This window comes from Podarcis tiliguerta (assembly GCF_965153285.1).
Source record: "Podarcis tiliguerta genome assembly, chromosome: 5".
Lineage (NCBI taxonomy): Eukaryota > Metazoa > Chordata > Lepidosauria > Squamata > Lacertidae > Podarcis > Podarcis tiliguerta.
Window position 1 is genome coordinate 61,795,074 of NC_139538.1, and position 16,873 is coordinate 61,811,946.

Below are 16,873 nucleotides of genomic sequence, written 5' to 3' on the forward strand. Positions count from 1 at the left end.
CTTTATCACTATCCGAAGGAGTCTCAAAGCGGCTAACATTCTCCTTTCCCTTCCTCCCGCACAACAAACACTCTGTGAGGTGAGTGGGGCTGAGAGACTTCAGAGAAGTGTGACTAGCTTTGTTGGAAGCCGCCCAGAGTGGCTGGGGAAACCCAGCCAGATGGGCGGGGTACAAATAATAAATTATTATTATTATTATAGCTCAAGGTCACCCAGCAGCTGCATGTGGAGGAGCGGGGACGCAAACCCGGTTCCCCAGATTACGAATCTACTGCTCTTAACCACTACACCACACTGGCTCTCAGACATTCTGATTAAAAGACCCAAAGTCTATGATGTGTCCAAGAGAGATTCGTAGATCATACAGTGCCTGTAGCAAAAAGTTGCAAGGCAGAGAATGGCTCTAGAACTAACAGAGCCTCAAAGCCTCTGGAATGTTACCAGATCACATCAGATATGACAGAAAACTCTCTTCCATGAGATGCCTTTTCCTGGCATAGGACCTCTTCCCCCACAATCCCAGCAAGGGCTCTTCAGAGTAGGCACACTAAACTGGCAGACTTGACTCTGGGTGACCTGAGGGGCACAGAGAGGCCTCCAGTGGTTAAGATTCACATTGGCACATCTATGGCAAGGTGTCGGGAGCTCCGCACATTTGCAGTTCCCTGACCCTAAATTTGGGTGCTGGTGACACACAAACTGCTTTCCATGCAACTTGTACAGGGAGTGCACTGTGAATAAAAGGCAGAATATGTAAGAAGCTAAAGATTTAGTCTGAAATACAGAGCAGAAAACAGAAGTGACAAAGGTGCAGCTGGCCAATTGCTATTACTTTTATCTCTTCATTTCAACAGAGCTTCAGTGGTTCTCTTGTGGATATCTCATCAAAATAAATACAACGAGGAATGTGGAAGTTTTCTTCCAATAGGTCCTCCTTTCAGAGCTGTTTTTTCAGAGGAAATGAGTGGGCAAAACTTCATGTACGGTAGCTGCACCCCTTTATAAAAACAGTTGTACCTTGGAAGTCAAACAGAATCCATAATAATAACAGAAGCTCCTGCAGCCAATCGGAAGTTGCAGAAGCCCTGTTGGACGTTCGGCTTCCAAAAGAATGTTCGAAAACTGGTACAGTCACTTCCGGGTTTCGATCATTTGGGAGCAAAAACATTCGAGAACTGGGCTGCTCGAAAAACAAGGTACGACCGTATTCTTCCTTCAAGAAACTTAAACTCATGCAGCCGCCACTGACCAGGTTGAGGCTGGTTAACTTTAACAATGTAAAGTTATTGTGTGCTGTATTACCACATATTTTAGAACATGGTGAGACTTCTTAATAAGTACAAAGGGAATAGTTTACATAACCAAAATCAGGATAGATTTCATTACCTTTTCTGTGAGCTGTTCAGGAGGACACATCCAAAGGGATGGGGAAAGAAAAACCAAAGCAGAATAGTTAAAATTCAACCAATATTTCCCCCCGGTTCTATACACTGAATAAAATAAATTGTGGGTGTTTAATGAATATATTAAATGTGCAGGCAATATATTTGTGTGTGTGTGTGTCTCTGCATATTGACTAAGTATTTATTAGGGTAGTTTGTCCATTTCATAACCAACAGACCTGTAAATCCAACAATTTGATACTCCAGAAAATTAATACAGCAATTTGATACAGTTGGAAAATAAAGCATCTAATGGAACTACCACAAGGGCTCAACCTGATTATCAGCCTGACAGTTCCAGGATTCATTCATTTGTTCAGAATCTTCCAAGTAATTAAAACTGCACTGGTGATCTGTTACTGTTAAAAGGTGACTAGGATGTGTTATATAAGAATTCCATTTTATTTTCAGTTTTATGAAGATTGCGGTCATACGCCATGTGATTCCAAATCCATGCTTTAGATAGGCTTACATTATTTTGAATTATTTTTGAATTTTGAATTGCATTGTTTTATCACAGTGTTCCTTTGGGAGGGTAGACAAGAGAGAAAGTTAATAAATAAATAAATAAATAAATAAAATAAATATCTAAGCACTTTACAGAACCACCTTATTCATGTCTGTTGAAAAGTAAGTTCCAGTGAGTTTGATAGGACTTATTTTGGGGTTGCAACCTTAATCTCTGTTTTATTTTATTAGTTTACCATGATGTGAAAGCCAGTCTTTGTGCAATAAATACTTTCCACACAACATTGTGCCCTCAGCACCTGGTAAAGCTCTGACCATTTGGCTATTGAAAGTTGTAGTTCCATGAATTATTCTATATTGGCGGGGGGGGGGGGGAGAGAAACTGTTTTTTTCTGGAGTAGAAAACTTGTCATCTCCAAATGTTGTTGGATTCCAACTTCCATCAGCCCAAGCCAGCATGGCCAATGATGAGAGACGATGGGAGTTTAGGTTCAGCAACATCTAGAGGGTCCCAGATTCCCCAGCCCTCCTTTAGAGCTCGAAACAGAGAGAAAGTACTGTGAAAATTATTATTTCGATTGGCATTCGAATGAAAGAGAGAGAAAACACACGCAAAATGAGCCATTATTTTCTTGCTGCACAGCTACCACCACCACTTCTGCCCTGATATTTTGAAAATATAAACTTGATGATTCTGTGTAAGCCTGTAAAACAAATTCCCACAACAAACTACAATTATAACCTCTAGCTGTGAATGCCACTGATTATAGTATAGCCCATGAACACTCATTGTGTCCCCAAAACCAATAAGTTTGAGATTTTGGAGAAAACATCCACGTAAAGATCAGAATCATCTACTGCAGGGGTCGGCAAGCTTACCGGACAATGGGCCAGTCCATGCTCCATCCGTCGGAGGAGCGCCTGTGTGTGTGCGCACACGCTATTTCTGGCACACATCCAGGTCGGAGGAGCGCCTGTGCTCATGCACACAGGCACCATCAACTCGGAAGTTGGTCCCCGCGCTGCGCTGTGCCATGCCAGGTGGGCGGTAGGGGCAGCAGGGGTCGCTATGGGTCAGATAGAGGAGCCCCATGGGCTGCTACCAGCCTATGGGCCTTAGGTTGCTGACCCCTGATCTACTGCATGTGAAGATAAGAATTTTCCTTCAATATCCAACTTAACTTTTACAAAATATTTTTATTATGTTTTATTTGTATACGATTCCATCTTATCGTCAACATCCAAATCCGCACCCTATGTGAATTGCTCATGTGAATGCAAGCTTTCCAGTTCCAAATGGAAATGCTGGTCCGCAAATGTCCAAATGTGAATGGAAATTTATTTTCTAAGTAATCATTCTGTTTTAAAACCTGAAACTTGGTTTTCTCCAAAACCTCCCTGCAAAAGATTCAAAGGAGGAATGAAAGTTCTGTGAACCAAAGCACCTAAGGCCCCAGGTGAATAGTGCGCATGCGTTTTATTCATACATACATGCACTGTTGTTGGAGAAGCCATTTTGCTGAGTGCTGTTGACATACCGCTTAAACACTAGAAATTGGAATGTAGTTTAGGAAAGTTCTACATCTGTTATTCTAGTCTGTTAACGGCATACTCTTTTTTAATGTTTGCTTCCCCAAGAAGCCTTTATTTTGTCTTACCTTTAAAATATCTCAAATAATTGAAGTCCATATTTTATTGATATATTTATTTTATTTATTTATTTATTTTTAAAAGTTTGCTAGGTTGATCTCTTCAGAACCTGAGAATACCACTTCTTCCTTTTCATTCAAAAGTGTAATCCTACAACCTCTAGGTAAAATGTGAAGTTATCAAGTAAAATATTACAAGCCACAGGCAGTATACAACCCTACAGTCCTTCCTTTCTCCAATCTTTCTTGATAGTGGTTAGGGAATGGTGTCCTCTAATTATTACAGTCGAACAGGAAGACTTACTGATACAACGAACATATGTTATTATCTGCAAGGACATGGACCTCTGTGGTTTACTTTATCATCACTCAGTGTGTTTACAATAACACAATGTTTGCTCATCTAATTGGCTCTCTCATATGGTACAATTAAAGGGCAGCTATACTACATCAAAGACTAAATGAAATGGCAGTCAACGAGGGAGAAGGGGCTTCTCAAAGCAAGACAAACACGGTTTTAAACAACCTGCAATTACACAGAAACAGATAAATCACAATTTTAAAGCTTTTGTATTAAATGATGAACTTCAAATATGTTCATCATGTGTTAGCACGCAAGCTAAAAAATGCATTAAGCATTAGCATTTGGACTCATATTTGCCTTTGATGAACAATCTTGCATATTAGTTAACTGGCAATACTCAGTTTACAGTAAATAATATAGGAGTACGTATTGATGTTCAAAATTACTTTGAACTTGCTAAATGCAAATGTGCACTACATGCATCTAAGTTGAGCCATTCATCTTGCCATGTAATTGAGGAAATAACAGGTAGGCCATGCAACTGACAGGTGTTTTGTTTAACAGCACCTGCATGAAAATGCTATTTGGGCTCCCTAAATTCAACCAAATCTAATTAATAGTTTGGATTTTGAACCTCAAGGATTGCCAGTGAACAGGATAAGAGTTCAAACATTATTCATCAATTTATTCACTGAATAATTTAGAACAGCAAATATGTTCTAAAGCTGCTGGCAAACAATTCACAACCAGCATGAACATATACAAGTAAGAGATTTCCATTTACACAGATAAATAAAATAGTAAGATTGGAGAAATAACAAAGTATACTTCTACATATACTTCTACATTGTATTCCCAGAGCTCCCTCCAACTTTTACAGACCCTTTGCCTGGTTAGGTTTGTGTCTGCTGAAGTTGTAGGCTAAAAAGCCAATGAACTGACCACAAAAATGGAAAGAACTGAACCTGCAAATTAAGGCGATTACCTGCGCTGCTAGTAAAGGTTGCGTGTCTTCTACTTCAATGATCACATCCCGCCGAGGTGCAGCTGACAGAAGAGTAACTGCAAATCAAACATTCCATGATGATAAGCAACTCATGGGGGGGGGGGGGAATCACACCTGTAAACTTTTTTTTTAGTCATGATTCTAGCCTTTATTTTTTCCAATTCCTCCTGCTATCTCTCTTTGTCTAGAAAAGTCTAGAGCCTGCACCAAATTGTCAGCTGCCTAGAGCTCAAACAAACATGTACACACAAAAATATTCTTGAATATATTGTACTTTTGTGTGGATTTTATTGTACACCACTTTGGGAGAAAATCTTGCCTAAAAAGCAGGGTAGTAAGTCAGGCTTTATGTTGGGGGTGGGGGTGGGGGGCAGAACCAAGTTATCTGTAACACAATTGGTCAGTTAGTTAAGTATTTTTATTTCTATTCCTTGATTAAAGGGGCAGTTGCTATGCCCATGTAGCCAACAAGGTCATTCCATTTGTACAATGGAATCCCCGCCCCAAAAAAATCTGTTCTGAGAGGGGGAGAAGTTCTACTGCCCTACTGTGACAACTTTATTGGATACCACCCACAATAAAGATAGATGGGTAACTGTTAGTCATACGTAGGTCTTACTGAAATTAATGTAAAAAAACAGTAATGACTAACTTCAGCCCTGTTGATTTCAATGGGAATGTAACTAGCTTAGTTTTGAGCCAACCCGTTTGCTTTCCACCAGGGCGCTGAAAACTATTAACTCCATAACTCAGTGTGCAGAACAATTAAAAAGGTGGGACTGGGTCCCACCAAGAGTGACATTACAAAATCATTCGCTAATATTCTTGCTGCTTTCTCAACTTTCTGTCATTATGTGTGAATACCAGGGATGAACTTATCAGTTTTCGTTTCAAGACTGTGACAGTTCTGCATCTGTTCATTCATAAGTATATCCTGTCCTGTTTCCACATTAATCTACTTTTTTAAAAAAAAACCCCACACAATAACTTGTTTAAATACATATTTTCTCTCAAAACATGTATTCCCTCAAAGTACCCATTTCTAAATGCATCTCCCAACATGCAGAGAACTGCACCACAGCATCTGAAGAAGTATAAAAACCAAAGGAAAACTGCATTCAGGTCTCTACACTGGTCCAGAAGATATTGGTACAGTCAATTTGTATCAAAATTCATGAATAATGTTTTCCTCAATTATCCCTAGTGAATACTGGTTCTTTAAAAGCGATACTGCCAGGCGTGCTGAGTCAGTCTAACATCCATGGAAAAAGTTGCCTCTACAACATTCATAAACGAATGGGAGCTACAGAAAAGTCGGCGTACATTTACTTCAAGAAATTGCACGTTTGCTATGTTTCCTGCAAATTGTGTTGATTGTTAACAGACCTACATCCGATAAGACAAATGTCATTATTATGGGAGCTGTACCTTTCATCTGTGGTGCAATGTCGGCTTTCGTCGCATAAGGATCACAGCGAAAACGCTCCAGTGTCCCAATGGTACATTGTCCCACGATAGGTTTACGGCCAAATTGCCTGTGGTCTATCACTTTAATAACTAGTGATGGCGTGTACAATTCCTCTTTGGGCAGCGACTAGTTCAAAACAAAAAAACAGAACACAGTTCCTTAACTTAAAACAAATACACACCTCACAGGATTCCTTTGCTTTCGAATGAGCTGTACAACCTGCCCTGATTCTGGCAACTCTTAAATGTATGTAGGTCTGTACCAAAGCGGAATGTGGGTGGGCCAACTTTAAGAACAAAAGGGATGCCTGGAGGGGGATGCTAAGCTTCCTCACACCCAAAACTTATTTCCATTCAAACTCTACCCCTGAGTGCTTCCCTTTCAGTTGGGCTCCAGGACTGGATAATGGAATAGTTCCATTTTTTTTTTTTACTTGAAGGCACCCACAAGAGAGAGCTTTATACACCTGTAGTATAACCTTGAATCTAGCTTGGGAGCAACTAACAGCCAGTTTGTGAGTTGTAATCAAGAACGGATGGGAAATCCACTGGGCAAAAAGTGAAGCATTCTTGCAGTAGGCATGAATGCACATGCACGGGCATGCAAGTGCTATCTGTGCTACGTGTGTTTCCCACCCTCTTACACAGCCCTTCCCTGGATGGGCATGCAAATATACATCCACATCTAACGTCAGTGCCACTGAGCATGGCCATCCATGTGCAACAACGGCTTTACACAGTGCTTTGCTGCACACAGGACTCTCTAGAAATATTTAAATTACCTCAAAGGTAATTTCCAGGGTGGGTTCATTTACTCAATCAGAGCAGCCCCCCTTCATGAGGTTGGGTGATGCGTTAGCCTCAGGCGGCACTCCCAAAGAGGTGTCACATGGTTCTGCCACCCAGCTTTGCCACTGGTTTCCCTGGCCTCTAGGGACGGAGGGGGACTGGCAGCAAAGCCTGAGTCAGTAAGAGGGGATGTGTTTCACCACCCAGCTTTGCTGGCGGGGGGGGGTGGGGGGAGATCTTCCCCGCTTGGTGGTGTGGTGGGGTTTTGCACTAGCTTATCCTGAAGGAACGGATTCAAAGGCTCACTGGCAGGCAGGAGGGGGGACCCAGAAAGACTCTCCCCCCTATCCATCCACCAGGGAAGACTCCTTATGGAATTATGTCAAAGAGAACAACAACTACCAGATTTTTAAAAGACATCTGAAGGCAGCCCAGTTTAGGGAAGCTTTTAATGTTTGATGCATTACTGTATTTTAATATTTTGTTGGAAGCCGCCCAGAGTGGCTGGGGAGGCCCAGCCAGATGGGTGGGGTATAAATATATTGTTGTTGTTGTTGTTATTTATTTATTTAATTTATTTTTATTTGCACTCCCATCGTGGGGATGACAGCAGGCTGCTTAGCCTCAGGTGCCAAAACGCCTCAGGCCACCTGATATCCACTGCTATTGCTCTAATATGAGCATACTAATTCAAATTTTCCCCTTTACCAGCACCACAAGTGTGCTACAGATCTCCAATAAAGAATTCAGCACCATACCACTGTCATGCAGAGAACAGATCCAGGAAAATTTGGTGTCTTCTTCAGGTTTTTAATCACAACAGATTCTATCATTTCACCTCCACACTCTATAATGAGACTAGGGGAAGTAACAGAAGCCATTTGGTAGCTTTTCATGTTGCGCAGTCCCCAGGCAAGGATCTGTTTCAAACAAAAAACAAAGCAAACACCATCAACGTTGCTAAAGGAAAACATGCTCTGTTGCCTGGGTCTCCAACCTTATCAGACCTGGGAGCACACTTAGAAACCCAAGAAGCAGTCATGAGACCACCTCAAAACAGTTCAATGATTAAATCTCCATTTTTTGCCACTCATGTAAACCACAAGTTACAGATTTATATCACTGGGAATGTTCTCAGCTGCATGCACTTACACAGAGCTTGGTGCATACAGTGCTTAAACAAGCCATACTTTATGGCATATTGTCACATCTGCTTGTGACCACCATATAGAACTCACACCTGCCCAATGTAAGGAAATGGGGGGCAGAACTCATCCCCTCCCATTTGTATAATGAACAGTGTGCTGGGGCTGGGTTCAAGGAAGTAGAGAACCCACAATGGTAAGACTACATTGTTTATTAATTCAAATACATTGTATAAATGTCAGCATTTATGCAACACTTTTTGTAAGCACTCAGTGTCCATCACTCATGGGATTGCATTGCAGCCCTGTAAGATAAGCTGGTACTGTCACACCAACATCACATATGCAGGGCTGAGAGACATTTGCTAACTGAAGGCTAAGTTCATGACTTTGATTACATTTGGACAAGGAACTTCCCAACTCATTTCTCAAGCATTCCATTGGCTACACATCTGGTGACAGTTTACCATGAACAGACCTTTATCTGTTGCCATCAACCTGGGATAGAAGCTTGCACAAATAAAGCCTAGTCCCCAAAAACATTCTGAACACTTTAATGCTTCTTGATCCAAAACAGCACCTGTTGTTTCCACACAGCCTTATGAATATCTCAGGTTTTGCCACGGCTAGCACCTGGCCTTATACATGCAGGTATCTATGAATTATAGTGAATCTTATTAAGCGCATGGCCCTGTGCATCATTGTCTATTTTCAAGTAACAACAACAATACCTCAATAACAGTCCGTTGAACCACGGGTCTGATTCCTTGTGGCACCATATAAAGGTTTGATGCTTTTTTTGAAGGAAGAATTGGAAGGTTGGTTCCACCCTGCTCAAAGATACAAAGAAAAAGGTTTCTTAATGCATATAAAGCCTAAGTCATACAGAGCAATCATCTCGTCAAGGTGGCTTTAAGTCTGAAATCAATATATTTGTTTTCTGTTACCTTTTCACTCAGCAAAAGCTCAGCTGCTAAAAGCACATCTCCGCAAGCCTTGCCCCCATTTATAACTGGATACCAGAGAAGTTTCGGACTGATGTCAATATCTGGGTTGAGCTTGACCATAGGACAGCAAGAGGTTCTTCCAAGGAACTCATCTTTGCCCTGCAAAAATGGACGAATCCAAAATGGTGAATTTGTAACCATCTGCTGTTATTATATAATCAAGAGGAAATCTGAATATAAGCTGATATGATACCTACCACTTGGTCACTGTCAAAGAGTTCAACAACCACATGAGGAGGGTTTTGTTCTACCGTGTAGGGATCTCCATAGATTTCAATTTCATCAAATATGACAGTTTGATCCCATGTTGGGTTCAATGTTGACCTGATGGTTTCGGTTGTTTTGCTTCGGTGAAGGAATGAAACATGAGCATACGGATCTAACAAACCACAGGAGAACAGATATGGGTATACTGATCCATTTTAAAAGACTGACTTTTACATTCCCATTCTCTCTTTCTTCTATAATTGGCAAACAAAAGTTGATCTGACAAGCTGGGTGTCTGCCAACCCCTGCTGTAGATATGATACACTTAGACAATCCAATATAAATTACTCTTGTGCATGGTAACCATTCTTTAATACCTTTGTATCTAAGGTACAACACCTATGGACACATGAACAAGAGAGTCATTCCACCTGCAACTTAAACAGTACATCCCACAAACTGAACACACAGATCTGACATGAGTCTAAAACGTAGTTATTTATGGCCTTATTATGAAGCAGAGGTGAATGATTAAAGAGCTCTAGGCCTCCTGTTAGAAAGACTTTTAAACCATCAGGGCCTCTGAAGAAGGTACCTGATTATGGGTATTAGCATTTCCTGTACAAATTGTCATTACCCAGTGCCCAGAGCAATGTAAAATGTTAGATGGAGGCTATCCTCACTGACCTCTTAACAAGGGATCTAATTTCATTTAACTTTTTTTGGTCGTTAATAAGAAAAGGTGTTAAATACATTCTTTGAAGAGACAGGTTTTCAGAGGGTTAAGGGAGAAAAAATGAGATTGGGGAGTGGACATGAAAAAAAAAATCAAGAGAAACTCCCAAAGCCTTGAACATTTCAATCTAACTGCTGCAGAAAAAAAAAGAATGGACTTGCTTTGGCAGACAAATGTGTCCTTTGGATTTAATAGATCCCCACCTCAGCCTAAGTACCTGAAAAGCTGTCTTTATCCAAAGCTATTAGATTTCTTGCTTGATAGATATAACATCGAAGGTGGTAACTGTAGACTCCTTAAAAAGAAAAAGAAAAAGAAGCTAAATCAGAAGGCTGTAAATGAAATAGCAACTTCACCTTTACAGCTCTAAACATCAGCATCTCTGCTTCTTCCCATCACTTGACTCTTGGTGTGCTTTCCATGGCTATTCCCCCACCCCACCCTGCCTGATTTTAGTGGTCCCCAAACTTCATTCAAGTGGTTGAAGATGAGAGATAACATATCCAATGCATTAAAACATTGATTTTTAATTGCGTTTTTTATTATTTCTTTAATTTCCTATATACTGCATTGTTTTTCATTTGTTCACTGGAATCTGAATAGTAATGCAATGAAATACAACATATAAGAAATTAAGGAAGCAGTAAAATTAAAAATCATCCAGCACCTAGGACAGCACATTACAATTGCTACAACACAGAGAAAAATCATGAAGTGGTTTGCCAAGACCCTCAGCAATTTTCAAGTGGTCCAGAGGGAAAAGGTGTCTGAGAATCACTGGCTTAGCCTATTGTGCAACCAAAATCATGGTTAAGGTATCTTCTTCTTCACCACATTTTGTAGCCAAGGTTTGTTCAGGTTTGTTACAGGTTGTGGTTAAGGACGAGAGATCCATGGAGAGGCAAAAATAGTTATTAATATTTTGATCACACAGAGAAAGCTGTATCAGATGACGAAAAGGGTAAGGCCTTTAGAAAACTAGTCATGCAGCCACAACAAAAAAATCTTGCAGCGCCTTAAAGAAATATACAGTCTCAAATAAGGAATTTCACATGAACTTACTGTCAAAGTTGCAAGAGATTATAGGAGTGCTTGCACCGAATATGCGTGTTGCTGCTGCCTCTTTGGTCTTCTCAGAAGATTTTTCTCCCTCATCAATGCTTGTATCTGCTCCCTAAGATTATATGCATATTATTATTGTTTCTCATTTATAAAACTTGAACGAAAAGCTCAGTTATTGATTCAGATATTCCCGGAAGGAGATGCAGTTGCTGTTTTAAAAAGTACACTAATATTTATTCACTATTGTTGGTTCAAAAGAGTAATGTCAGGACCCTAAACCAGTCACACCCAGAACACTTCAAAGAAAGGGAGAGTCTGAAATTCACTTCTACAGGCAATTGATTATCATAGATAGTAAAAATAAGCAGTTTCTATTCTTTGATCCCTTCCACCACTCCTGGGTCAATGCTGTTAGACAAAGGTTCATCAAAAGACTGCATGAAGAGATGAAAAGTTAAGCCTCATGTTTAACTCCACATATAGTTTGGGAGGAAGAAGACTGAGAGAAGACAGCTTGGGATGATCGTAAGTATTTGTACTTTAAAAAGTAAAAAAAAAAACCAGGATTCTGGAGGCCCTGCTTTATGCTGAACTTTCTATATTGCTATTACAAGCTCCTGGATGAAAGCTTTAGTTGATTTAATTGCCTTCACATAATCCAGCATTTTACCAGGACACGGGTGGCGCTGTGGGTGGCGCAAGTGGCGCCTAGGACTTGCCGATCAGAAGGTCGGCGGTTCGAATCCCCACGACGGGGTGAGCTCCCGTTGCTCTGTCCCTGGCTCCTGCCAACCTAGCAGTTCGAAAGCACGTCAAAGTGCAAGTAGATAAATAGGTACCACTCCGGCAGGAAGGTAAACGGCATTTCCGTGCGCTGCTCTGGTTTGCCAGAAGTGGCTTAGTCATGCTGGCCACATGACCCGGAAGCTGTACGCCGGCTCCCTCGGCCAATAAAGCAAGATGAGTGCCGCAACCCCAGAGTTGGTCACGACTAGACCTAATGGTCAGGGGTCCCTTTACCTTTTTAATCCAGCATTTTACAGCCTCTCCTTATACATTGCTTTCACTGCTTGTCCCATGCCTAGAAAGTACGAGTCAGAAGTTTTCTGCTTATGAACAGTTTTGCCCTTACTCCATCACTTCCCCCCAAAAACTCACTCTTTAGCAACAAATTGGAGCAAACATCAATCCAGAGAAAACACAATTGACATTTGCTTGAATTCAGTGGTAAAGATGGGGTTTTCCCAGGGGAAAGTGGCAGGGCAAGGGCAATTCTGGGTGAGCCCTAACTGACACTGGCTCTCCATGATTTCCAAAGGGGTCTTTTTCAGCCCTACCAGCCAAGGATTGAACCCAGACCCTTCTGTTTGAAAAGCAGGTGTTCTACCACTGAGCTACAGCCCATTCCACTTGATGATTCTCATTTAACTTTGAGATAATAATTAATGCTGAAGTTAAGTGGCATGAACAAGCCAGCAAGTTAAGTTCCTCTTTCTTACAAGAGCTCCTTCAAGCTTAAAGATGGCTGATGAACCACATGTGTCAGAAGGAACCATTTCTCTCCTCCACCGCCTGCGGCGGAAAGTGTCGGAACTGCGTTGCTTCCAGTGAAATTTCCATCCAATCAGTGATGCAAATTCCCATCCTTCTTGATCTTCATAGGGTGCGGTTGCCTAGAAGACAATTGCAAAAACTCAATCCACAATGGCCAGAATGTAGGGTTAATGACAAACTCTGTAATCAATGCATGCCTTATTTTCTGATACACCATTATTTTTCTAAATAAACATGCACAACGTTCTAGTAAATGCCAATGTTTGGTTGCAATTTATATTTAGCCATTTTACCCTTGATGAAACTGTTTGGTTTGGATCTTTTCTGCGTCTTCGAACCAGCCTTCTTCTTCTATGAGTATGATACATTTTCTCTGCTGCAACCCACGACTTGGGCTTATCGTCAGGGGGAATGGTAATTCCATATTCCCAAGCTAAAATAACACAAATAAAATATACACTGGTTACCATAACAGGATTCTGACTCAGCGACCAATATGGTAGCTGATTTATCGAATTCGTAGCTCTGTCAAGCCAAACCACACTAATTCACTACCCCTAATTATTCAAATAACTTATTGTACCATGTAGTTCCTTGGTGTAATTCTATGAAAAAAATCACCATTTACCCCAATTTTTCAATTCATCTGTGTCTTGTACGTTTCCTAGAAGTTATACTGTTTTTCTAAATATTTTGATTAGACTAAAAATCACACCCAAACTAATGTAACTTATTTCTTTGGGGTACAGTGGTGTACATACTGAATAAGCAAAACCAAATGTGTATTGATGCCCAAAAAGCTGTTTGTGAATGCCTATGGGTCACACTGCAGGACTTCTGATTTGTCCCCAATAGCTGGCACTTCACCCCATGCCATCATGCCAACTCTCCTCCAATTTAAACAGATTTTGCCATGCAGTATGTAGAGGTCTGCATTTCAAGGAACAGAAGTTCAAAGAACAATTTGAAATGCAGAAACAGTTGCCTGGTGCTAGCCCACGGATTAAGAATCTGACACGAGAGGCATTCTGTCCATTCTAACCCTTACCTTTTTCATCCACTGCTCGGTTTATATCGTATATCCAAGCATCATCCTCCCACATCCAGCCTGGAGGACAGGTTATTTCACCTGGTGGTGGTGCTTTTTCTCCATTCTTTGAAACAGAAAAGGCAACACACACTTACACACTCCAAGACAGTGATACCAATACTTAAAAAGTAGTAATGACTACACATAACACACATATAAACTTAATAGGATTTCACACACACACAAAAATCAAAACAAAATTTTTGGACAACCTTTAAGGCTTAAATCTAGTCCACAAAAACTGATGTGGGAATAAATGTAAATGGTACAAGACTTTTTGTTGTTTTGGAAGCATGAGATCAATAAAAGTTGACCCTCAAAAGTAGCCTTGTTGTTTTTAGTCTAGGCCTGCACAAATTGGGGCCCATCAAGCCAAATGCCGCACACCAGCCATGAATTTTGGTCTGTCTGTGGTGCTGGCAATGTCTGTTATTCCAATCCCAGGCATGAATCTAACACAGAAACTATATAGAGCCCCTGATCGGTGCTTAGTAGGCTGGCTTTGGTTTGTGGATCAAAAGGTTGTACCTGTTTTACTGAAATGATGCCGTCCTCTGTAGGAAGCAGGAAGATGCTATAAAATTGTATTTCCACTTCCACTTTGTATGATCAGTTCACTCCATTGCCTGCTTTAAATTTAGCGGCATGCATTCTGTTTTTATACTGCAATTTGGATTTTAAGTATATTTTGCTGTGAAAACTAACAATCTGCCTTAACTTACATGCAGCTTAACTTACATGCAGCTGTAACCTAAAGAGAGGTTATTGAAATTAAACACATTGGCTCATCAAAAGCGTGATCCTCACCACATCTGTAAAAGCGTCTTCAGCTGCTTTCCATTCTCCTCCAGGATAGCGGCTTTCATTTTGATACACTTCATCAGCAAACTCAGTGTGACCAGCATCTGCTTCCGTCAGCAAGCTGTGAAACCAGAAGCAGACCTTCCAACTATTGTTAGGTGCCAAAAGACGTTCACTGGACACATTGCACTGACAGAATCATGCTGTGCCCACCTGTCAAAGTGACTCACTGGGGTTCGGGAATTCAGGATCTGACCTATCAGCCACATCCATTTCCCAGAGTCCCACAGCTACTTAGGAACCACTTATCCACCAGCAGCTGCCACAGAGCTAGAAGAACGTTCCAACAAGCCACGTGGTCCCATGTGGATAAGTGCCATGTGATCAAACCTTTTAATTTTTCTTCCAGCTGCCAGGATTTGAAGCCAGTTTGACACCCTGATTAAGTGAGAACTTTTACATAGCTCTGGCTGCAGTCAACATTGCTGCCAATGACATGCTTACAGGTTAATGCAGGGAGAGGCAAAAATTGTTTCCAGGAAGGGAGCAAAAGGCAGCATGTGCTCTTGTGGCTTATTCATGGTGGCTTATCATAGTTAAGAGCATATTTGCAGCTAGGAATGGCAGGATCTGCCAATTAAAGGGGGGGGGGCTTACTGGTTTGTGTGTTCTTGTTTTTGTTGTGTATTGTGTGTTTTTATTTTTTATTTTCATGTTGTGAACCACCCTGAGATCTGTGTAAGGGCTGTATCCAAACTTAATGAATAGTAATAAATAATAATTTTGGTTCTCCCATTTTCTCGTATTTTTTCTAGTCCTAAATTCTGTTCCCTACATTTGGCAGCAATTTGCAATTTTCTTGTTCAACATTTTAGTGTGAATTTCTCCTGAGAAACACCTTTTAAAATGCATTTTGTCTAACGTATGCTCTTTTGCAAGCACTTTCCCCTTATATAATGCATTGCGTATGGCGTTTTCACAAATATCTTTATTTTTATGCACATTTTCCTTCAATATCTGCATTTTTGTAAACACTGGTTAGTTGGAGAACTGTAGTGCAGAAGTTGGATGTGTGTGCATATGTGTGTTTCAGAAAGTGGGGGTTTGACAGATTCAGTTTTAATTGCATATTGAATCAAATTTCTCCTTTGTTTGTAGCCAATGAAAACCCTAACAGTTTTTTTTCATTTTACAGTCTTGATCCATTGGGCTGTGTTAGAAGAGAGCTTTAGGAGAAGAGGCTGACAGATCTAACACCGTTGTAGGCCACATCTGGGTATTTTAAATAATAATAATAATCCTAATTTTTATTGACCACAACATGTGGTGAGGAGGGGAGGTTTAATCCTTACCTTCTCAGCTGTAATCCCACTGGAAACAAGCCCTCATGCTGCAATTAGAATAGGGTCTCTGTGGAATCTGTATTAGGATTTTCTATTGTTAATTGCAGCACAGCTAATTGCTAAGCACAACAATTAACACAACATATAGTCAGGTCCACAGTTTACCAGGGTGGCAGTCATGGAGAAAGTGGACTGTGTTGGAGTCTACCTAAGGGTGTTAGCTAATTGGGGTTGCCAATGTGACCAGGGCCAATGCTAACCACTCCGGTAAAGACTTTATTTGGGGGGAAAGGCTGTTTCTCTGCATGGCTGGACTTGGTCCAAACCACGTTGGCAGTTTGTAAATAGTCTCACTAGGTAGGAATCAGTGGCAACATTTTTAAATATTTTGAAATCACGAAGCTATTCCAAAGTGCTGAAATGCATAGTTGCAATCTGGAAACTATTATTCCTTTCCTGTCTCCTAGGCATCGTCTAGATAAAGAAATGGAGGAAGAAGGCAATTAAGCAGGCTGCCAGGAATCATTTGTGGCACTGAATTTACAATGAGCTATAAATGATCTGCAGCCAGTTCTGTAAACTGTTTCTTCCATGGTACAGCGGATCACATTATTTCATAAAGCACATTATCACTGATGTAGCACACTCTTATTAATATATGCCTTTGAAAAACACACACAAAATAAACACATATATGCAATGTTATAAAAAATACTACTACAACAGAGGAAAACACCTCATACAAAAGATACTCAGCTATTTATAGTGGGGATCAAAAAGAGGCTACAACTGTTCTATACTGC

At 40.7% G+C, this 16,873-nt stretch overlaps 1 protein-coding gene across 5 annotated transcripts in view; it reads right to left on the reverse strand.

Moving 5' to 3' along the window:
- The window catches only part of MYOF (myoferlin), a 77,250-nt gene that overhangs the window by 14,178 nt on the left and 46,199 nt on the right, over positions 1–16,873 (reverse strand). For 3 of the 5 annotated variants that reach the window (XM_083443560.1, XM_083443564.1, XM_083443562.1), the window contains 13 exons: positions 14,734–14,848; positions 13,885–13,990; positions 13,130–13,269; positions 12,782–12,955; positions 11,283–11,394; positions 10,438–10,515; positions 9,475–9,656; positions 9,218–9,376; positions 9,002–9,100; positions 7,884–8,045; positions 6,298–6,463; positions 4,849–4,925; positions 1,387–1,398 (listed from right to left, as the gene is read on the reverse strand). In XM_083443560.1, the coding sequence (XP_083299686.1) occupies positions 1,387–1,398; positions 4,849–4,925; positions 6,298–6,463; positions 7,884–8,045; positions 9,002–9,100; positions 9,218–9,376; positions 9,475–9,656; positions 10,438–10,515; positions 11,283–11,394; positions 12,782–12,955; positions 13,130–13,269; positions 13,885–13,990; positions 14,734–14,848 (1,582 nt within the window). The remainder of the gene's footprint in view (positions 1–1,386; positions 1,399–4,848; positions 4,926–6,297; positions 6,464–7,883; positions 8,046–9,001; positions 9,101–9,217; positions 9,377–9,474; positions 9,657–10,437; positions 10,516–11,282; positions 11,395–12,781; positions 12,956–13,129; positions 13,270–13,884; positions 13,991–14,733; positions 14,849–16,873) is intronic. The other 2 variants (XM_083443561.1, XM_083443563.1) reach the window with 1 other exon arrangement.